A 24611-nucleotide genomic window follows, 5' to 3' on the forward strand; every position below is an offset into this window, starting at 1 on the left:
TTTTTACGCAACGTTAGCCTGCCTAAACAACATATTATTGTGGCAATGGCTGTGAATGTGTATGTGTTTGTTTGTGGGTTTTAGTGTCTGCAAGCACCCGATAACCCACACACTCATCTTCATCTCCTTGGGTGGGCAGTGTACCGGCCTTGGGAGCGTGATCAGATTTCAGGCTGTGCTCCATCATTCCCGAGCAAACGGCGGTGCTGTCAGACGCACGCTGAAACATGCACACTTAAACATATACGCTCTACGCACTCGTAAAGACGCTCTACGTGTGTAAAAGCGCACAGACAGGCATACACGCATCCGCAGACGCCATTAACCCTAGATCCACTTACCTCTTTTCAACACTGGGCTTGCCTGTCCTGTGCTTTTCAGCGCCGCGGCTCATGGTAACCTCCGGAAGCCCGTCCTCTGAAGGGCCCCAGTCTCAATCACCTGGTCCCCAGTGTTAGATGTCCTAACAGAGACCTACTTTTACTGATTAATGTACCTCAGAGGTCTTTGTCTGACTTGGGTTACCGATTCTTAAAGTCACACACACCTGCACCGTGTCCTTTCAACAGTCCTTAAAGGAGTAGTTCACCCAAAAATGAAAATTTGCTGAAAATGTACTCATTATCAGGCTGTCCAAGATGTAGATGAATTGCTTTATCAGAACAGATTTTGAGAAATTTCGTATAACATCAGTTCAACTTTACACGAATGGGTGCCATCAGAATGAGAGTCCAAACACCTGATAAATTAAGTCTCGTGAAGTGAAAAGCTCTATATTTGTAAGAAACAAATCCATCATTAGGATTTTTAAATCAAACTGTTGCTTCTGGCTAAAATACAAGTCCTTTATCCATATTAATGCTTTTTCCAATGAAAAAGTTGTCTTTTCTGAATCAGGTGAGAAATATGCGCAGATCAAGCATCGTGATAAAGCAAAAACAATCCAAAACAGCTCTGAATAAATATGTTGGTGGGTTTTGACCTGGAGTTTCGAACTGGAGTCATGTGGATTATTCTGATGTTTTTGTTAGCTCTTATTCTGACGGCACCCATTCACTGCAGAAGGATACATTGGTAGCAAGTGATGTAATTCTAAATTTCTCCAAATCTTTTTCAATGAAAAAAACAAACTCATCTACGTCTAGTGTGGCCAGAGGGTGATTTTTTTGTGAACTGTTACTTTAAGGTAAATGCACATGTGCACACACAGCATCCTTTCAACAGTCCTTAAATGAGTAGTTTACACACAAATTACAATTTGCTGAAAAAAATTCTCACCATCAGGGCATTCAAGATGTAGATGAGTTTGCTTCTTTATTGGAACAAATTTGGAGAAATTTAACATTGCATCACATCAACTTTACATGAATGGGTGCCGTCAGAATAAGAGTCCAAACAGATGATAATTTCAATCTGTCAAGTCCTCCATCCATATTATTATTATTTTTTTCAATGAGAAAATGAGAAATATGCACAGATCAAGTGCGGCAATCAGGCAAAAACAATCCAAAACCAAGGTATATTCGTGGGTTTTGACTTGGAGTCAATGTGGATTATTGTGATGTTTTTATCAGCTCTCATTTTGAGGGCACCCATTCACTGCAGAAGGATACATTGGTAAACAAGTGATGTAAATTTCTTTTTTCCAATGAAGAAACAAACTCTATATCTTGAATAACTTGAGTAAATTGAGCAAATTTCATTTTTGGGTGGACTGTTTCTTTAAGGTAAATGCAGGCACACACACACACACACATACACACACACACACACACACACACACACTCATGTTGGGTTTACATGTTTTATGGGGACATTCCATAGGCGTAATGGTTTTTATACTGTACACACACACACACACACACACACACACACACACACACACACACACACACACACACACACACACACACACACACACACACACACACACACACACACACACACACAGAGCAAGTCCTTAAAGGAGTAGTTCACACAAAAATTACAATTTGCTAAAAATTTACTCACCCTTAGACCATCCAAGATGTAGATGAGTTTTCCGCTTAATTTAGCATTGAATCGCATCAACTTTAAATAAATAGGTGTCGTCAGAATAAGAGTCCAAACAGCTGATAAATGAAGTCTATTAAGTCCTTCATGTATATGAATGCTTTTACTAATGTCAAAAGTTGTCTCGTCTGAATCAGGAGAGAAATATGCACAGATCAAGCACCGTAATCAGGTGAAAACAATCCAACACAAATACATTGGTGGGTTTTTCCTTGGAGACGAGTGGACTACTTGTGGATTATTGTGATGTTTTCATCAGCTGTTTTGGCTCTCATTCTGACGGCATCCATTCACAGATACATTGTTGAGTAAGTGATGAAGAAACAAACTCATCTACATCTTGAATGACCTCAGGCTGAGTAAATTTTGAGCTAATTTTCATTTTCAGGTGAACTGTTTCTTTAAGGTAAATGCGCACACACTCACAGCATCCTTTCAACAGTCCTTAAACTCTGGGTGTGACATGAGATCTGGCGTGTTCTTCTTTCCAAGGCCCATTAAATCGTACACTTATTTTAGCAGTTTGCACAGGATATTTTAAGCGCCCGCAGTCAGGGCCGCCTGACTAATGCGACAATCATTCCTGTCATCTCTTTATTTGGGTGTGGCTGCCATATTTTCATCGGCGCTGAGTGACAATGCCGAAAGCGGGCTCGGGATGTATGGATACGGCCGCCCCGTTCCTTCACCCGCCCTGCCCTGTGCCCCGGGTCTCTGCCCGTCACTCCATCTGCCACCTGCGGTTGGAGGTGCCAAGGCTACAGACCATTAGCACAGAGCAGGCCTGTATTTATAGCGCTTAACGGGCATGACTCAACAGCATCACTGTTTGCTTTTAGCTGTAATGGAATCTGCGCTTTGCCGAACACAGAAAACCCATTATTGTGTATGATAATATTGTTTCTGTCGATGGGCGAACCGGGACTGAAATTTCCACCGGACCACTTGCACCTGCAAGAAACCTTGTTTATAGTAAGAGAGAAATGGCCAGGCGAAGGTGTAAGTTTAGTGTGTGTGTGTGTGTTTTCAGTGTGGAGCTTTGACTGATGTCATGCTGGCCATGTGACTCTCGGAGATGAGGTAATGGCTGTTGACGTTTACAGCTCCCCCTAATGAAAGACTGTGTAAAGTGTGATGGTCGTAACGGGACGTAAAACCAGCTAGTAAACCTCTAATGTCACGCAGGACTACATGACATAGACTCTCAGGTTTTAGCTTTTCAGATGCTTTCCAGATGAGCATTTTTTTTCCTGAATCACAGTCGTGTGGATGTTTTTGACGCAGTTTAGTATGTCAGCATGTGTAATAATTTATATTTCGAAGACATCAGCAGACAAACACAATATGCAAAATATACAAACACAATCATACTTTATAATAATATTCTACTTCTGTAAATATAATATAATTTCTGTAAGTTTGTGTGCGTGTGAGTTTAATGATGTGTCTGCAAGTGTATGGCAGTTGCTAGTGTGTGACTGCACTGGGCCTCCCCCTTGCCAGTGTCCTCTGTTTCCCATTCCAGCCCTGATGAGTCAGAGTCTGTGAATGCAGCCGAGCGTACAGCAGCACAGTGACGTTAATGTGTTTACGCTCTGTGCGCTCCCTCTGCTACAGTGGGGCGCGCTGACCTCCACATACAGGCACAGTCTCAATTTTTTAAGCACATACTGTCTCTCCTCCTCAAAACAGACACAGTTTCTCCTTTAGACAAGTAACACAGTCTGTTCTTTACATGCTTACACAGTGTCTGTGTTACAGGCTAATACAGTTTCTCACTTACAGCCTGACACAGTCTCTCTGTGAAAAATGAACACAGGCCCAACTCTTCAAACAGATTGTGTCTGTACATTACAAGCTAACAATCTTGTTTAATAGCTGACTCATTTTCTCCTTTACTGGGTAACTTGGACTTTCCTCTACAAACAGAAGCAATTTGCTGTGCATGTTTGTAGGGATGCACAATTTTGACTAAACTTTTGTGGTTGTGTATCAGTATGACAAAACGAATAATAATAATAATAATTATTATTATTATTAATAATATTTTATTAGTGCTATCATTATTATTGTGACTATCAAAATATTAAAATAAAAATGATAACTGTATAATAATAGTAATAATAATAATAATATTTCTAGTATTGTTGTTAATAATAGTAATAATTGTACATTTTTATTGCCATTATTATAAATTAGTGCGGCAAAATTAAAATATTCAAATAAAAAAATATTTCACTGTATAATAACAACAACAATAATACTGCTAACAACAACAACAACAACAACAACAACAACAACAACAATAATGATGATGATGATGATGATAATAATAGTTTTTTCCATTATTGTTAATAATAATAATAATAATAATAATAATAGTTTGTTATTATTGCCATCATTATTATTTATTGCTGCAAAATCTAAATATTAAAATAAAAAGATACCATTGTAGTATTTTACTGTATAATAATTAATAATAATAATAATAATAATAATAATAACAATAAAGTATTACTTTATTATTATTATTATTACTTCCATCATTATTTAATTATTACAGTAAAATCAGAATACTCAAATAAAAAAGATACCATTGTTATATTTTACTGTTTAATGATGATAATAATAATAATAATAATAATAATTATAATAAAAGGATTTCACTTTATAATAATAATAATAATAATGATAATAATAATAAATTATTAGTCTTACCATCATTGTTAATTAATTATTACAGTAAAATCAAAATACTTAAACTATATGATTGTAGTACTTTACTGTATATTAAAATAATAATAATTATTATTTATTTATTAATATTACCTTCATTGTAATTATTACAGTAAAATCAAAATACTCAAAAGATATCATTGTAGTATTTTACTGTATAATAATAATAATAATAATAATAATAATTATATATATATATATATATCATAATACATTTGATTAATATTGCCATTAATTATTACAGTAAAAATCAAAATACTCAGACACAATTGTAATATTTTACTGTATAATAATAATAATAATAATAATAATAATAAATATTAGTGTTAAATTATTATTACAGTGATTATTAATTATTGCAGTTAAGTAAAAATACTCAAATAAAATATATCATAGTATTTTACTGAATAATAATAATAATAATAATAAGTATTATTATTAATTTATTAATTAATTTATTAATTAAATTATTAATTATTCATTAATTATAACAGTAAAACCAAAATACTCAAATAATGATACGATTGTAAATTTCACTGTATAGTAATAATAATAATAATAATAATATTTTTTATTAGTTGTAACAACCATTGAGCTTTACCAAGTCCTTTAAAACTTTTAAAACTATTTTGCTGACAGTGCTTCTCATTACAATTTGGGAAGATGGTTGGCACATACTGCATTTCTAAATGCATGTTATAAGCGACACAAACTCAGAGTTCATTCAGAGTTTGTGTCAGCAGTTACTGAGAAATGAGCCATTCTTAGATGCTGAAAACAGCAGATCATGAGCTGCTCGCGTGTAAAAGACCACAATGCTGCACTTCACTCTGAAACACGTAATGCGTGTGAATTTTTTTAATTAAATCCCATCCTTAGCAATTTAATAATCACACTAAGCCATATTACGATTCCGGTTCAGCCCTACAAACTAACACAGCCTCTCCTTTCCAAACTAACTCGATCTCTTTTCATCAACAGCCTTTCTTCAGTCTCTCCTTTTACAAGTCTGTCCTTTTCAAACACAGTCTCTCATTAACAGACAACACAGTCTATCCTCTTCAGACAAGCCAGCGAACACAGTCTCTCTCCTCTCCACACAGACACCGTCCCTGCCTTCATAAACATGCCTATCCCTTCCAACATGTGTGTTTGGCCTTCCCACAGACACAATCCCACAATCCCTTCCAGACAGAGTCGCTCCCGTTCCTCCTGTCCGCAGATTACATTGTCTTTCTTAGCACACAGAGCCCCGTTTTCTCTCCTCCGGTCTGAATGTCTGCGGAGAACAGACTTCAGTTTCACTTTATTCAGCAACGGGGGGGTGGGGGGGGACTTTGCACAGTTGCGGTCCCTCCTGTGAACAGCCATGGCTGTCAGTGAAACATTAAACTGATTTGTGGGCTGTGCGATTCTCCTCGGGGAGGTGGGCTGGCAGTCTCCTCGCAATTCTGTCCCTCAATCTCAATACTGATCTTGAATCAGTACGGCCTGAAAACCTATCCACTAAATTGATGTTTTATATTAAACAGCGAGTGTAGTTCATGCTCGGCGTCCAGACACTGTGAAACAGATGTCTTCTCAGCTGTAACAAATTGTTGTGTGTATATATTTATAGTCTTGGCGTACGATGGACCTCGTTCCGTTTTTTTAGCCGAACGGTCCCGGCCTGTGACGCGAATGTGCATTAAGCCGGTGCCGTGTGAGCTTTATTTAATTGTTTTACAGTGCACGCCACCTCCGCTTTTTTTTGTTTTACCCAATATGGTTAAATCTAGCAGATTCTCCGCTTAGCCTGCCCATTCGTCCTCTGTTTATGTCCGTTTCTCTTTTATACGTCCTCTGAAATGTCTTTGTGTTTTCCGAGAGACACTTGCATCAGCCTCCTCCCACCACATGTTTTATTTGAGGTAATTTTCAGCGCCCGAGACCCCCTCCACCCTCTGACAGAATTACAAGGCAGAAATAATCGCGCAACATAAAACACTATTTAAAGTTTTCACAAGGTTCAGGCGAGCGGAGGGGGGCTGTTTCCATGGAATATGCTTTTAAGAGGAATGCTGACAATTATGCACCCTGAATGGAAAAAAGCCTGAGACGCATATCTGGTAGGCACTTTTTTTTTTTTTTTTGACAACTCATTCCCACATGTTCGTCTCTGTAACGTTTGGTCCACAGACCCGCCGACTTAGTGGCCGAAATCACTCCTTATATAGTGCACCGTTTGAGGTGTCAGCCATTTTGTAGTGTTATCTGAATTCAGCATAATTCACTATATAGTTCACTCTTTTATGCCCATAATGCATTACGTAATGCAGCTGATCTGCAATCATACTTTTTTGTTGGTGGAGGAGATGTGATGCAGTAACTACCAATACCTACCAATATGTTTAATCTTTTTTTAAAGAAATAGTACATTTGTAATACTTTAATAATTTTTAATTTGAGTAGTTTATACATTTAATTAGTTTTTAGTTATGTAGTTAATTCATTAAAGTATAAATTTTTTAATTATTTATTAATATAATATTATTTATATGTATGTATGTATGTGTATATATATATATATACACACACACACACACACACACACACACTAAAAGAAGTACTAAAATTACTAAAACTAAAATAAAAATAAATAGAAATTTAAAAATAAAAAACTAATTAAAATGTTAATAATAAATAAAATAAAATAATAAAATCAATAAAACTTAAATGAAAATATAGTAGTTCAAAATATTAATTCTGTAATAAAAATAACATATATTATGTTATACTAAAACTGAAATGATAAATAAATAAAACAATATAAATTATTTAAAAAATATAATATAAAAAATAAAAATGTCAAGAACATACTGTAAATATAGAAATTCAAAAATATTTATTCTGTAATAATTATATAATTATTATATATTATATTATACTAAAATCACTAAAACAGAAATGAGAAAAAAAATATAAAAATAGAATATAAATATATTATAAAATAATAAAATGACAAGAACAGACTGAAAATTCCTTGTTGAAATTCCATATTCTGTAATAAAAATAACATTATATATTGTATTATATTATATTAAAATCACTAAAACTAAAATGAAAATAAATGAAAGCTAAATACAAATATATAAAAAACATATATAATATAAATTATATAAAATTTTAAAAATGACAAGGATCGGCTGAAAATATAGAGATTCAAATATTAATTCTGTAATAAAAATAACATTATTATATTATATTATATTATATTATATTATATTATATTATATTATACTAAAATCACTAAAACTGAAATGAAAATAAATAAATATAAATTATTAAAAGATATATAAATTTGATGTAAAATAATAAAAATGACAAGAACAGATTAAAAATGTAGAAATGCAAAAAATGTATTCTGTAATAAAATAACATATGTTCTTATTATAATAAATGAAAGCTAAATAGAAATGTGTAAAAAATACATAATATAAATAATGGGTAACACTTTATTTTGATGGTCCCTTTTGAGCATTCTGTTGACACTAAGTAATGTTAAAATTACATGTCTACTAACTCTCATTAGAGTATTAATGGACTTTCTACTTAATATCTGCTAACTCTTTTTTTGTGATAGTCTCCCAACAGACATTGCAACTTACTCTAACCCTAACCCTACCAGTCTACTAATACTCTACTAAGACTCTAATGAGAGTTAGTAGACATGTAGGTGCGACATTACTTATAATCAACAGAATGTGTTAAAGGGACCATCAAAATAAAGCGAAACCAAATAGGGATATAAAATAATGTTTGTGTGTGTGTGTGTGTGTGTGTGTGTGTGTGTGTGTGTGTGATTAATAGCCTTCATCAAGAGAGTATGTGTCTGATTGATATATATATATATTGAAAAGTAAAATATTAGTGATAAATTCAAAATCACGTGTAGGTAATGCATTTATATAAGTGTAGTGAATAAATGGTATTTGTGACTTTAATGCTTTATAGACGAATTAGGCCACTCATTATGTGTCATTCACTATATAGGGAACAGTCAATGAGTGAACGATTTTAAACGCATCACAAATGAATGAATAATCACCGTGTAGAGTCACTCTGTCAATTAATGACCACATGTTCCACTTTAGGCTGTGTCCACAAGTGCAAACTGGCCTTTTGACACAAGCGAGGTGGTGGAATAAAATAAACCAAATACAGAAAAATGCAAACAAACGCATCATGCGGACAAGGGGCAGGCAGCAATGTCCACTCATTCGCTGCGAGACCGTTTCATCACCAGATAGAGGCTGCCCTGCATTCCTCTGAGGCAGAAGGCCATGTCTTTCTCCCTTTTTTATCACCATCCCCCCTTTTCCACTTTCATTTCCCTTCTTTCATCCCCCTCTCCCTCTGATCTGCATGGCCGCATCTCAGGTTTTTCTCCTGAAGCAATCTCTATAAATAGACCTTCAATAGCTGCTGCCTAACAAACCTGCTCATCAGAACTAATTGCTTAAGAAAAGTTCTTTTTTTCCCAGCTTTCTTTGCATTAACCATTTCCTCTCCTACCGTGGCCTGAGCTGGTTTTCTGGGACACTTTTTGAAAGAATATTCTGTGATATTTGAGATGAAAAGGGTCAAATTGAATTATTTCTATATCATTTATATTATTAAATTATTTCAGATGCCTGGTACAGGTACATATACAAATATGAAAGCGTATTTTACAAAAAATTATAAATAGTTATTTTAGATTTCTAATGTCTGTATCATATTCTGTATAAATGTTATGATGTGATATGATATGATATGATATGATTTATTATTCAGTGTTGTCAGCTATTAAAATGTTTTTTCGTAGTTTAAAATTAAGTTGAAATAAAGTATAAATATTAGATGAAAAACTTTTATTGATCCTGGCAACTAATTGAAAGAAGTTTAAGTACTAAATTCAATAAAACTATATCTGAAATAAAAATAAATAAATAGAAATGTAAAAAAAACCCTAAAATATTACAAAAGAACAGAATAAAAATAGTAAAATACTAAAATCACTAAAACTAAAATAATGAAAGCTAAACAGAAATATATTAAATATAAATAATATAATAAATAAATAAAAATGACAAGAACGAGTGAAAATATGGAAATTCAAAATATTAATTCTGTAATAAAAATTATGTTATATTTTATTATATTATATTATTCAGTTTTGTCAGTTCAGTAAAAAAAAAGCTATTAAAGTAGTTTTTGGTAGTTTACAGTTAAGTTGAAATAAAATACAAACAGTAGAGGAAAACCTTTTAATGATCTTGGCAACTAATTAAAAAAAGTTTAAGTACTAAAATCAATAAAACTTTATCTGAAATAAAAATAAATACATAGAAATTCAAACGTATAAAAACCCTAGGAAATTATGAAAAAACGTAATGATAATAATAAATACTAAAATCAAACTGAAATAAAAATTAATAAAAGTAAATAGAAATATCTAAAAAATATATAAAATATAAATAATATAATAAGAAATAATAATGACAAGAACAGACGGAAAATATGGAAATTAAAAATATTAATTCTGTAATAAAAATTATATATTATATTATATTATTCAGTGTTGTCAGTTCAGTAATATGCTTAAAATTTGCTTAAAATAAGTTAAAATAAAATATAAATATTAGATAAAAAACCTTTAATGATCTAATGATGATGAAGTTTAAGTACTACAATCAATAAAACTATATCTGAAATTAAAATAAATAAATATAAATGTAAACATAAAAATGACAAAATAACAATGAAAATAGTAAAATACTAAAATCACTAAAACTAAAACTGAAATAAAAAATTAAAGCTAATAATAAAATATTCAAAACATTAATTATGTAATAAAAATGTATTATATTATTTTAAAACCTATTTTTGCTTTTTTAAGTAGAATTTTAAAGTAGTATTTGTTATGTTTGTGGGAGTGTATTATTAAAAGGGATGTGTGTGTGTGTGTGTGTGTGTGTGTGTGTGTGTGTGATTGATAGCCTCCATCAAGAGAGTATGTGTCTGAGAGGCCGGCCGGTCCTAGATCACAGCGTCTTTGTTTGGGGGTCTGTCTGACAGTTTCGTGACCTCATTACCAGACCAGCGTCTGGGGGCATTCATCTCGTGGGGACCAACGGGGGCCCTCCACCTCCATACATACTCGATTTTCTCTCTATTTTTCGTTTTATCCTACTGTAACAACTCTTATTTATACGCTTACGCAGCTCACGGTTCCCTCTCGTGTTTATGTGTGGTTAAGAGAGCGTGTAAGTTTTAAGGTGGAGCTGAAATTGGTCTGAATGCAGTGGGGGTCTGTTCTACATCTGCTTTAATTGACTGTGACCTTAAGGGTGTGGGAGCACAGAATAGGGGACACTGACACGCCCACGCACAGATATCCGTGCACAGCTGCGCACACAGACGCAAACACACACACACGCAAGCTTGGGAGCAAATAGGTAAGCACAGATGCCCTAAATAATAGTGATTTGTACATAATGAATCACTATTACTATTGCGAATTATTCTTAGTATTCTAAGTATTAAACTTCAGCACAGCGATCAGACTTAAAGGCATAGTTCACCCAAAAATGAATTACCTCATGATTTACTCAACCTCAAGACATTCTAGTTGTATATGACTTACTTCTTTCAGACGAATACAGTCAGAGTTATATTAAAAAATGTTCTGGCTCTTCCAAGCTTTATAATGGCAGTGAATGGGTGTTAAGATTTTGAAGTCTAATAAAGTGCGTCCATCCATCATAAAAAGTGCTCCACACAGCTCCGGGAAGTTAATAAAGGCCTTCTGAAGTGAATTGATGCGTATGTGTAAGAAAATTTTATAAACTGTCATTTCTAGCTTCAGCTAACTGGCATACGCACGTTCATGAGAGAGTGGCGTTTCAGCTGATAGTCAGCTGACAGTTAGCAGATACTAGAGATTACGGTTCATACAATTTTAAATATCGATATTTTACTTACACAAACACAATGATTGACTTCAGAAAGCCTTTATTAACCCCTGGAGCCGTGTGGAGTACTTTTTATGATGGATAGATGCATTTTATTGGACTTCAAAATCTCAACACACATTCACTGCCATTATAATTTTTCAATATAACTCTGATTTTATTAGTCTGAAAGAAGAAAGTCATACACACCAAGGATAGCTTGAGGGCGAGTAAATCATGGGGTAATTTTCATTTTTGTGTGAACTATCCCTTTAAGATGGAGTTTTTGGAAAAAGTGCAAAAGGAACCCCACTCATATCTAGTATCTAAAAGTCTAACATTTTCCTATTCAGTCTGTTGATTTCTTTCGTTTTCCTTCTCTTTGCAAAAGATGAGCTGGAGTTCAGGTTATCCTGCAACTCTAAACCACTGATAGGTACCTTTCTTTTTGCCTTTTTACATGAAGAACCTGGAAAACATCTGATATTACAGATTCTTGCACAGAAGCTGACGGTGCACTTCAGTATCAGCCGCCTTCAGTAAAATGCCACAGTTCTGTTTCCTGTACAGTGTTTGGAAGTGTGTGTGTTCTTCTATAATGGAGGCACAACGGCCTTTCTCTTATCAGTGTAACTCTCCTCTCATCCATCATGGCTGCTCTCTGCTCTCTATGCATGAGTGTGCGTGTGTGTGTGTCCGTGTAGTTTTGAATAACGAGCGGGGTGATGCTCCTGGACTTTGTTGAATAGAGATTCTACATCCAGAAGGCAGCAAAAGACAAGAGAAGACATCCAGTGGACAGACAATACCATGTGCTTTCCTGTTTCCACCATTTCCAGCGCTGGATTTAGTGAGATTTACGACTCGCAGAACAGGCCGGTAGCCATTTTCCAGGAGAATCCCAAACATAAAACTAGATTCACTGAGATTATTTCATTACTTCATTACGGCTGTATAAAATCTAATACTGAAACTTCAGTCTTACTGAAAGTGCTGGATTTAAGCATCTGCCACACAAAAATACAGTTAAAATCCAGACTTTCTTTCTGTGTACACTGAGAAACTAAAATAGTGTATTCTCAGCTTTAACTCATTTTACTCTATTTTTTTTTTATTTAGTACTGACCTGAATATAATATTTCTCATAAAAGACATTTACATATAGTTCCTTGTTTGTCCTGAACAGTTAAACTGCCCACTGTTCTTAAAAAAAATCTTTCAGGTCCCACAAATTCTTTGGTTTTTCAGCATTTTTGTGTATTCGAACCCTTTCCAACAATGACTGTATGATTTTGAGATCCATCTTTTCGCACTAAGGACAACTGAGGGACTCGTATGCAACTATTACAGAAGGTTCAAATGCTCACTGATGCGCCAGAAGGAAAAAAACAATGCATTAAGATCAGAAGATCAGGATAAATTTAACTTATTTTGTCTTCTGGGAAACATGTAAGTATCTTCTGTAGCTTCTGAAGGGCAGTACTAAATGAAAAAATAGATATATTTAGGCAAAAATGAAAAATGTAGAAGAATGTACACATCTTCATTTTGTTCAAAAGTTTTTGAACAAAATGGCTCTTAATGCATTGTTTTTCCTTCTGGAGCATCAATAAGCGTTTGAACCTTTTGTAATAGTTGCATATGAGTCCCTCAGTTGTCCTCAGTGTGAAAAGATGGATCTCAAAATCATACAGTCATTGTTGGAAAGAGTTAAAATACACAAAAATGCTAAAAAAAAAAACAAAAAAAAAAAAACCATTTGATTTGTTTTTTCTGAAGAATGGCAGGCAGTTGAACTGTTTAGGACAAACAAGGCACTCATGAACAACTAGCACTAAAAACAAAAACAGGTGGGGTTCATTCAGGTAACAACAGTATTAAGAATCAAGTGTATGTAGACTTTTGAACATGGTAATTTTTATAAATTTAACTAATATTTTATCTTGTGGACTATATGTAAATATCTTTTATGTGAAAAAATTCCTTCTTATTTTGTTAAAATAATTAACATTTTGCAGATTCTGCAAGGTGTATGTAATCTTTTGACTTCAACTGTGCATAAGGAGTATTTAGTAAAATTCTGGGTGTCTATCATTTTCCACAATCCGCACTGTGTATATTCTCTCGGTCAATCAGATACGATTAAACCGATCTGTTGATCGCCGTACCTACCGAGCTTAGATGGTATTACGGCAGACACCAGCAGCTTAAAACAGGCCTGGCCTGGCTCGGCTCCACTAAGGCAATGCCACCCTAGTGCCAGATGCCAGCGTGCCAGGACCAGTTGGCATGTGATGCGCTATATAATGGAGCAAGCGGGAGGAGGGAAAGGCTTGCGTTGATGGTAAATAATTTACCGGGCTGGCCCATGCAGCTGTGTAATCTGCCAAACTGGCGGGTTTAAAGATGCAGGAGGGGACGGCTTTCAGGGACTTTAGGTGGATCTGGATGTGGGGATGCAGGAAGAATGTGTTTTAGCTGGTTGATTGACTGTAGCGTCTCTCATAAAGCCCCCTAGAGGATGTGAGCATTGATTTGGAGGGTGAAGAGTCCTAAACGCTATTGCACAGAGATAAATGTCTGTCTGTTTCACTGTTTTATAGGTAGCTTTCGAGTCGTTGACCGATATAGTAATTAAGTAATACATTTTTATTTATTTATTTATTTTAATTTCATTCTTTCTTTTTTTGATTTTTGATTTTTTTTGTAATGACTGCTATTGATATTATTACTATAAATACTTCATCTATAATACTAATCATGATGAGAAATTACCCAGGACTTGAGGCAAAAAATTATTTTATTTTATTTTATTTTATTTTATTTTATTTTAATGTGTATAATTTATTGTACTTCCAGTTAGATTTAATATTGCATATATTGTATTAATTCATTATTGTATGTTTAAATTATTGCCCTTAAGTTGACATTTGTTTTCCTATTTTTTTTTTACTGATATTGATATTATTGCTATAAATACTTCATCTATAATGCTAATGATGATAAAATTATTTTAATTACTTTTTTAATATTTCATATAATTTATGTATTAATTATTGTATGTTTAAATTATTGACCTTAAGTTGCCAGACATCTACAATTATTTTTCTATTTTATTCTAATGGCTGATAAGGATATTATTCCTATAAAATTTTCATCCATAATTCTATTAATGATGAGAAATTAGACTAGAAAGGTCTTGGGGCAAATATTTTATTTTATTTTATTAAAATTAAGTGGCCAGATATCTATAATTGAGTAAAGTGTTCAATATAAACCTTATATAAAATGCCTTTTGATTGAAAATATCCCTAAAAAACAGTTCAAGGGGCAAATATTTTTGACACTGATTACAGTATGTCATATAAGATAATACAATGTAATTATAGCAATTAGCATGTATGTATCAATATTTACTCAAATTACTAAAATTATTCCAGATCAGAAATCAACCATGATGCTGATAATCTCACAATGACCAAATATTTGATTCATAGCTTGACAGTCACTATAATTTCCCTTGTAAGTCATCCATGAGGTGCAGTTTCCCTGCATCGGTTTTGCTCATTCAGCTGTTAAGCTTCCGTCACGTCACGTTTTGACCCCACCGTCTCTTTCCGTGCCGCAGTAGTCCGACAGCTTGTGTTTCCGTCTTCAGACCCCTCTGGATTTAACAACGACTTGCACATGCTCAAACCTGGCCCGGTTCCTGGAGATTTACTTTTATTGCAAGCTTTTTATCCATTCGCTAACAATATAAATGTACTTTTATGCACTGCTGTCTTTACGTACGGACGAGGGCAGATTGCATCTGCAGAGAAAGATGGAGTGCGAGAGTAGTGCTCAAAACGGGCAGGGGAACTCTCTTTTGGCCAGGCCCCGAGTATTATGTTGAAACCAGATGTTGAGAGATGTTTCCTCCTGGTCACGTGGGCCCCTCTGGTGCGGCACTTACATAAATGTCATCTGTACAGTAGCCAGTGCGGGCGGGAGAGCGGGAACGGAGGCCCAGCTGCTCGCTCTGGGAAGATGAAGAGTGCAGTGGGGTCAAAGCTACCCTCCACCACTTCTGTCTGCTCTCTGCCAGCGCTCTTTCTCTCCAAACATGAGCGAGACATGCAGATGTCAGCTGTTTGCGGCAGTCTTGCCTTGTCATTGTGTTACCTACTTGTTGCGTTCAACCTGGCAGACATTTTAACATACTTTTTTTGTTTTTTTTCTGACAGGTAAAGATTTAGTATTGATACTAAGTCACTAGTATTGTACTGACGCAAAATTTTGGTATTATCTTAAAGGGATAGTTCACCCAAAAATGAAAATTCTCTCATTAAAGAGATAGTTCACCCAAATATGAAAATTGATGTTTATCTGCTTACCCCCAGGGCATCCAAGATGTCGCTGACTTTGTTTCTTCAGTAGAACACAAACAAAGATTTTTAACTCAAACTGTTGCAGTCTCTCAGTCATGTAATGGCAGTCAATGGGACCCACGGCTTTGAGAGTCAAAAAAACATACACAGACAAAACTAAATGAAACCCTGCGGCTCGTGACGATACATTGAGGTCTGAACACATGAAACAGTCTATGCAAGAAAGCGCCGGCTGTTGTGAACAGGCTCAGGACAGTTGGACATTAAGGTGAATCAGAGGTAAAAAAATGAAAGAAACGAAACAGTATTTATAATCAGAGGTAAAAAAAATTATATAAATACTGTTTAGTTTCTTTCATAGACCAATTGTTTCGCCTCAATGTATCGTCACAAGCCGCAGGGTTTCATTTGTTGTTGTTTTTTTGACTCTTAAAGCTGTGGATCCCATTGATTGCCATTATATGACTGACTAGGGCTGGGCCGATAAACGATATCATATCGAATCGCGATAAAATTTATGTTAATAACGATGATAGGCTCTAGACATTTTTTGCTCGATATGGATTAATCTAAGAGCCAATCACACAGCAGAAATATGTGACAACAGCCAATCAGCGTACAGCGTGCGTGTGCACGTCAAAGTACAAAGTTCATTTCCTACCGCACTTTGCGAAGCAAACTTAACACCAGGACGACAAAAAAAAAAAAGAGAGAGAGGAAGCAGCGACGAAAGTGAAACTAACTTCGAGTTATTATCCAAAGATGTTGAAATTGTCGACAAAAAAGGTAGCACGAATTCCGTTATATAAGTAGTTTGGCTACCTCAAAAGTGACTCTTAGCTCAGCTGAGAGTTTGGCGCGATTGTTAAAACTGAAACCGAAAGCAAAAAACGCACGCGCATTCAAAAGCAATTTTAATCCCCCTTAATTGTTTAGAGAGTGGCTCCCCAATGCACGCAAATTAGGCTACATGACACATCTAGGCTGTTATTAGTATGTAGGCTATGATAGGTTGTGTATGTCTATAGCTCTGTATCATGATTGAAATATTCGGTCTCTATTTGCACTTTGAATATTTAGAGAGTAGCCTACTTAGATTATGGCTGAATTGTCTGCACTTAATACGATTAAGGCCCAATCCCAATTCTATTTTCTACCCCTTCGCCTACCCCTCGCCCCTTCCCCTTGTCCCTTGAAACAAAGTGTAAAGGGGAAGGGCTAAAATATTTCCCCTAAGAAATGGGACACCACTACAACACTGTTATACGTCATCATAGGTTGTCGCTAGTTCCTAATGTTACATCAGAGGACATGCGCAGATGTTTATCACTCATTCCAAGATGTCAAAATGTTGTCATGTTTCAAAAAGTACAAATGTACAGTGTACGCACCGTTCATTCACATGTGGCCGTAAGCAAAACAAACAACGCATTATCACATGCGCGGCAAATTGCTAATCAGTGTAGTGGTGCCTGGAGAAGTATATATGCTTCATTTGTGAATTTCGTTTTCAACTTTCTATTTGAACGCGTTCGTTTTCTGGATCCTTGGACTAAAATGTTTACAGGGGTTCACTTGTTTAAGAAATTTCTGATCGTAAAAATCAGCTTCTTTTTATTTGTAAAGGTATCGTTGTTATTATTATGTACTGATTTAAATTACTGGTGCGGTGAGCGGGCGCAGGTGCATTTGGCGCAATCATCAAATACATTTCAAAGCAAGCCGGCTCCACGGTCTTGACTGCATCATCACTGCCTTTAATGGGTGTTTTTAGCGAATATTTACATTTATTCACATGACTGGATGTGGTGGACTGCCATGATTTTGGCGAATGCAGGACACTACTGAATAATGCGCATCAGAGGGGATTTAAAAAGTGGAAGTGTGTATACACCGTATACCTGCGTACACCCCCCACTACACCACCGTTGCAAATTGCCGTGCCACTGGTCTTTCATGTTTCTAACATGCAGTCAAGTGCATATGACATAAAAATATATTTTGTAATATCGTGCAATTAGTGCTATCTGATAGCAAACTTTAGCGATTTTTTTGCAAACGTTTATTTACAAAACAACACCATAAACACAAACACAAGATTGAAGGTAATATACATATAATGAAACACTGTCATCAAAATCCTTATTTAAGGCAAAAATTACATATATTTACGAGTCTGCTTGCTCGAGTGAGCAGCCATGTTGGAAATTTCTCTTAGCCCTTCGTATGAAGTGAGGTCCTGAAAAATCTTCGTTTGGAGGGCTATCTGGCCCTTCCCCTTACCCCTACCCCTCCAACCAAAAGAGAAATGAGACACCCCTACCCCTTCACGTGAACGCGCCAAACGGAGGGGTAGGGCTAAGTGTAGGGGTAAGGGGTAGAATTGGGATTGAGCCTAAGAAAGAACTGTGTCGTAATTTTTTGTTATTTATACTGTAGATTGTTTCAAAATGCAGTGGTTGCCTCTAATTTAAATAGCTCAACCTATAATAGAGAAAATAAACAATTGTGTTAATAATAATAATAAAAAATAAATAAATAATTGTGTTACAAATTGTTTTTACAATAATTTTATGTTTACATTTTGTACATTTACTCTCACTTACCATACTCTGTCACAACTTTTATTTTTTTAATTTATTTTAGTAAGTTGTTTTAATTTTTAAGGCCAAATCTGTAATCTGTTTTTGTTAATAAACTATACTTTAAATGTAATTTAATGAACCCTTTCATTTTTGTGGCTTTAGTCATTGTTGGGATACTATTTTAAAGCTGGCAACATCAACAGCTTATATCGAAATGTATATCGTTATCGTTCAATATGGGGAAAAAATTATCGAGATTACATTTTTGCCATATCGCCCAGCCCTATGACTGACTGACTGCAATGGTTTGAGTTAAAAATCTTGTTTGTGTTCTACTGAAGAAAGTCACCTACATCCTGGATGCCCTGGGGTAAGCAAATAAACATACATTTTTTATTTTGGGTGAACTATCCCTTTAATTACTCACCTTCATGTCGTTCAAAACCTCTAAGAACTTCATTCATCTTTAAAACACAAATTAAGATATTTTTGATGAAATCCAAGAGCTTTCTTATCCTTCATAGACAGCAAAGCAACTACCACATTTAAGGCCCAGAAAAGTAGTAAGGACTAAAATAGTCTATGTGACATCAGTGGTTCAACCTTAATTTTATGAAGCTATTGTTGAATAAAGTTGTTATTTTTGTTTTCTTTGCACACAAAAAGTATTCACGTAGCTTCATAAACTTATGGTTGAACCACTGTCATCTGCTACGTTTCTGGGCCTTGAATTTAGTAGTTGCGTTGATGTCTATGGAGAATCAGAAAGCTTTAGATTAAAATCTTTTTAAAATATTTATTTTCGGATTAATCCTCTTTGTCTGATACTTTGATCATTACTCGATACCTGATGAAACCGTAAAGTAAGTTTGGAGTGGAAGGACTGAAGAGGTAGACTTTTGTGACTTTTCTTTTAAAATCCAATTCTGTCTTGCCCATTATATTAAATATATCTGCTATGGTGACTCCTACACTGCTAATGAAACGCGAGCGGCTTCGGTAATGATGTGTATATCTTTATGCCGCAGTGGCGTAATGGCCAGCGTCCTGGCGATTACAGCACTCAGGGCACCGTTTTATTCGGCCCCAGCGCTCAGTAATGTGTTTGTGCGTGGTAGGCATTCCTATACTGACTTTTAATGTGAGGGCTTTTTGTCCGGCCCGGAGATTTATTCACAGCCGTGTGTAATGTCATTTCATGTTGAAACACCCACCCTATGTTCAAATGAAAGAGGCATTGATGTTCATCTTAATCTGATATACTTTAATACCACGGCATCAAAATTACTCGACTGTAAGGGCCCGCAAGAGGAGGGAGGTGCGCTGCCATCCGAACTCGAAACAAAGACCCGGTTTGTTTTCTACCAGGAGATTTTTTTTGTTTCTCTTTATGATTCTTTTTAAATGAAAATTTCATATCACTCAGAAACATGAGCTGAAAAGCAACTCATTCATCTGTAACTTTATGACAAGATGATGTAGTAATAGATTACAGTTGTAAATCTTTCTTGAAAACTAATTATGTCATTTCTCGAATCAGCCGCACAGCTGTAGCGCACATATGCATTTATGCGGTGATGCATTTTGCTTTTTGGTTCTTGCTGTTTTTGCATGAGCAGTTTGTGCAGCAAAGGGGACTGAGTCATGGAGAACTCGTGCAAGGGAAAAAACGAGGGCAAATAGGAGAGAGTGAGAGAGAGTACGAATGCATACATACACACTCCTTAAAGCACACACCGTCCTTTGCCCATAGTCAGGAGCAGCACAAGGTGATACTCTTTTATGTGAGAGAGTGTTTGCGTGTGTGCTTACACATGTGTGTGCACTCGCTCTGTGTTTTTTCCTCTTTTAAAGAGAACAAAACCAGCCCTGGGACATTTGATAAATTAAGATATCCATTTGAATACATTTTGTGTATTTTTTTTCCTCAGTTTTTTTTTTCTCCATCTGTGATCAGATGCCTGGCATTGTCTGCTCTCAATATCCTGAGTTCCACACATGCTACATGGAGAATAATTCTGGTGTCTATTCATTTTAAACACTCCTCAGAATCCAATATAGTAAAATAATATTCCAACTTTGTCTGTTTTTTGTCTTTCAGGATTTGCGTAAACAGATAGCTCCTTTGCTGAAGGGCTTCCAAGCAGAGGTGAGTCGCCTTCCTAAATGTTTTACTTGTATTGATTGTCTTGTGGTGATGTGTCATTAACTGTGGTGATGTGTTATTTTTTTAATGTTTGAATACTTACTTTTATTCCCAGAACAGCTATAAATGAGCTATTTGTGTGTTGTTTCCCTTGAAAAGTGTCAGCACTGTGGCTCTGAGGTGCTATAAAAACATTTTTTTGTTTGTTTAAGCAACTAAATCTGCCCAACAGACCACGGGCTAAACCAATGGAGTGAGTTTGGGGGGCGGGACTATTTGTATGACCAACCAATAGCTGATGGGGATAGTTGGCATTCAGGGCATTGTTGCCTAGTATGCGGTTTTCCCGCGGCATTGAGCTACTTTAAAACTGTTGCCGTTAAAGCAACCCCAAAAACGTATATTTATCCCCTGATTTTACCAGAGGAACTCCGCCAAAAAACTTGTATTTTACCTTGCGTTATGTAATTTTTAATGCCCCCCCCCCCTCGAAACGTGATTGGGCTAGTTTTGTATAGTAATTGGGCGGGTTTTGTTGTGAAAACCTGGCAACCCTTGTTCAGGGAAACTTGTTTGAAAACGTAAATGATTTTTGCAGTTCTATCTTGTGATGAGTGGTATAATATATATATTTTTTGTTCTCAGCTTTTTGAAAACCATTTGAAGCCAGAAAAGAATACATGGATTTGAACCTTTGTTTTAAAATTAATAACTTGCCTCGAGCTTAAAATTTTTGGTACAATTTATAATTCATTCCCAGATATAATGAAGACACACATATTGTATAACTGGTTTACATTAGATTATTGTATGGTGAAATATTTTTTTTTTTTTTGCTTGTATAAGATTTATTGTCTAAAATGACATCACCATAGTTTAAAAAAGTTTAAAAGTGTAAACACTGTGTATCTGAGGCGCTATGAAAAAAGAGCACCTAAACCTTTGTTTGAGCACCTAAATCTGCCCAACAACAGCAGCATTGGCTGAACCAATAGTGTGAGTTTGAGGGCGTGACTATTTGTTTGACCAACCAATTGCAGATGGGGGGAGTGTTCAGGGAAACTTGTTTGAAAACCGTAATTTTTCGCAGTTCCATCTGGGGATTGTAGTGGTGTGGAAAATAGGAAAAAATTTACTTTATATTCACAAGTCCAGGAATTGTATTTTGAATAAGTGTTATCCAAAATACTTTATTTTACTTCATTTGACCATTTTTATCTTTAAAATAGCCACTTTTGTACATGTAGAAGATCCTGTTGCAAAATCTATGTGGGAAGTTATTTCACTCTTTCGCAAAATTTTTGATTGCATAGATGCCTATTAAAATGACTAGATTTTGCCTGCAAAAAAATCACACAAAATCAATAAATATTTGCGTTCATTTAATATGGAGCTATTTCCCCAAAATAGATATGTATTACATTTTTTTATGTTTAAATTCCTACTTTTATTCCCAGAACAGCTATAAATGAGCCATTTGTGTGTTGTTTCATTAAGCACCTAAATCTGCCCAGCAACAAGAGCAATGATTCCAGATCAGAACCAATTGTGTGAGTTTGGGGGTGGGACTATTTGTTTGACCAACCAATTGCAGATGGGGGGAGTGTTCAGGGAAACTTATTTGAAAACAGGCATGATTTTTTGTTGTTGTTGTTGTTGTTGTTTGTTTGAACACCTTAATCTGCCCAACAACAGCAGCATTGGCTGAACCAGTGGTGTGAGTTTGGGGGTGGGACTATTTGTTTGACCAACCAATTGCAGATGGGAGGAATGTTCAGGGAAACTTGTTTGAAAACAGGCATGATTTCTACAGTTCCATCTGGTGATTTGGAGTTTATCTATTTTTTTTGTTCTCTGATTATAAAACCATTTGAAGCTAGAAAACAATACATGGATTTGAACCTTTGTTTTAAAATCAATAACTTGCCTCTAGCTTAATTTTTGGTACAATTCATTATTCATTCCCAAGACATGATGAAGACACACACATACTGTATAACTGGTTAACTTTAGACTATTGTGTGGTGGAATATTGGAATATCAAGGGAACAAAACAGACTTTATATTCACAGGCCCAAGAATTGTCTAATCGTCTAAGAAGACTGCATGGCTGTATGCTTGATTTTATGCCTCCGTGTCAACATACTTTTGGCTTTTGGTCTGTTTTTAACACTATTACAGGTAAAATGCAATGAGAGTTGGGAGATGTGATGGATCTATGTAGTGAGGAGAAAATCCACTAGCGGTCAAAGAGCACTACTGTTAAACTACCCTCTCTTCGTGGCTTTACACAGCGAATATGACTCTATCACACTCACACCAATTAATCTCACAACCTTCCTTGTAAGGAAAGGGCGAAAAAAGTCCTGTCTGCTTAACTTGACCCACAGATCTAGTGTAAGATGGCCCTCTCTGGTCTGATTATACTCTCGACAGGCTAAAAAGCCCACCTGATTTCACAACAGTGCTTATTACGTGACGGTTTGTTTTTCCTTGTTCTTATTACTTGAGGTCTGCTTGTGTTGTACAAAGCCTCCATATTTTGTCAGCATCTAATCAGATCAGACAGTTTTGATACGTTCTCGCTGTTTGCTGTCCCACTCTTTTATTTCCGTTGTCGGATGAGAGCGAAATATTAATGATGTTTTCGCTCCACGGTGCCAGGTAAGTCTATTTGTTCTGGGCCGAGCCAGAATGATGGACTTCTGAGTATAACATCTCAAAGACAGATACTTTTTTTTTTAGTTTAACCTTAAGGAGTAAACAAGGTTTCCTTTTGAAAAGGTGCTTTGGAAATCAGTAACAATATCATGTTGAATGACTACAGCTCTGTTAATGTGTTAAGTCATTTTTAAACTTGGCTGAATGCAATTTCAAAATATTTTTTTAATTAGATCACTGATTCTCAACTGGTGGGTCACAGCAAAGTCATATTCTTGGAGACTTAAGGATAATTTTTTTTGATGTGAATTAGAGGTGAAATTTGGTATTGAGAAATTTATTTTAAAGGAAGTCCAGCAATATTGCTATTTTAAATTTGTCGTAATTGTTTAAAAATGATGTAAAATAAGAGTTCACCATTCATCCTCAGGAAATGAAGTCGTGTTTCCTTTGACATGTCTCCTTAGTGGCCATTGCTGATATCGTTGAGAACTGGGACATGGTGCTGTGTTCCATAAGTAATGTGCATTACCATTCAATATGACAGCAGGCAGATATTCAAATGCCCTCTGCCGCACAGACTTAAAATATCATAATAATAGTAGTATATTGAGTGAGTTTCGTTATGAGCCCTGCCTTCTTAAGAAAATTCTTTAAGTTAATTAAGGCCTATTTTAGTTTGATGCAGCCTGTGTTTTGCTGAACGAGTTACACCTAATGTTCCTTGGTAATTCAGTCAATTAGTTGTACTGTTGCGTGATATCAAACCGAGTTTGATTAGGTTTGATTATGCTGCGCTGAATAACTTGCTGTAAGCGTTTTCTCAATCTTTCAGTTACTAAGTATGAGAACTATTAAGTGTTTTTAGTTCACTTGTATGCTAATAGTGTTAAATTATCTGAAAAGATATTCATATGTTTTGAAAATAGCTGTGCTTTTAAACAATAGGCCTTTCAGTTTGAGGTTTGTAAGGTATTTAACTGCCAAATTCTTCCAAATTTGGGTTTCAGATTAACTCTTGGCCTCATTTTATGTTGAACAGGCTTCGCTCCAGAGGAGTCTGGTCCACATTGTTTTATAGGGGATA

At 35.3% G+C, this 24611-nt stretch overlaps 1 protein-coding gene across 1 annotated transcript in view; it reads left to right on the plus strand.

Annotated features, from left to right (window-relative positions):
• The first annotated feature begins 2690 nt into the window (after positions 1 to 2690).
• The window catches only part of cux1a (cut-like homeobox 1a), a 106334-nt gene continuing 84413 nt past the window's right edge, over positions 2691 to 24611 (plus strand). Inside the window, exons 1-3 of the mRNA XM_073829238.1 lie at positions 2691 to 2834; positions 20337 to 20486; positions 20819 to 20866. Coding sequence (XP_073685339.1) covers positions 2691 to 2834; positions 20337 to 20486; positions 20819 to 20866 — 342 coding nt within the window. The remainder of the gene's footprint in view (positions 2835 to 20336; positions 20487 to 20818; positions 20867 to 24611) is intronic.

The sequence above is a fragment of the Garra rufa genome, chromosome 23 (assembly GCF_049309525.1).
Source record: "Garra rufa chromosome 23, GarRuf1.0, whole genome shotgun sequence".
NCBI lineage: Eukaryota > Metazoa > Chordata > Actinopteri > Cypriniformes > Cyprinidae > Garra > Garra rufa.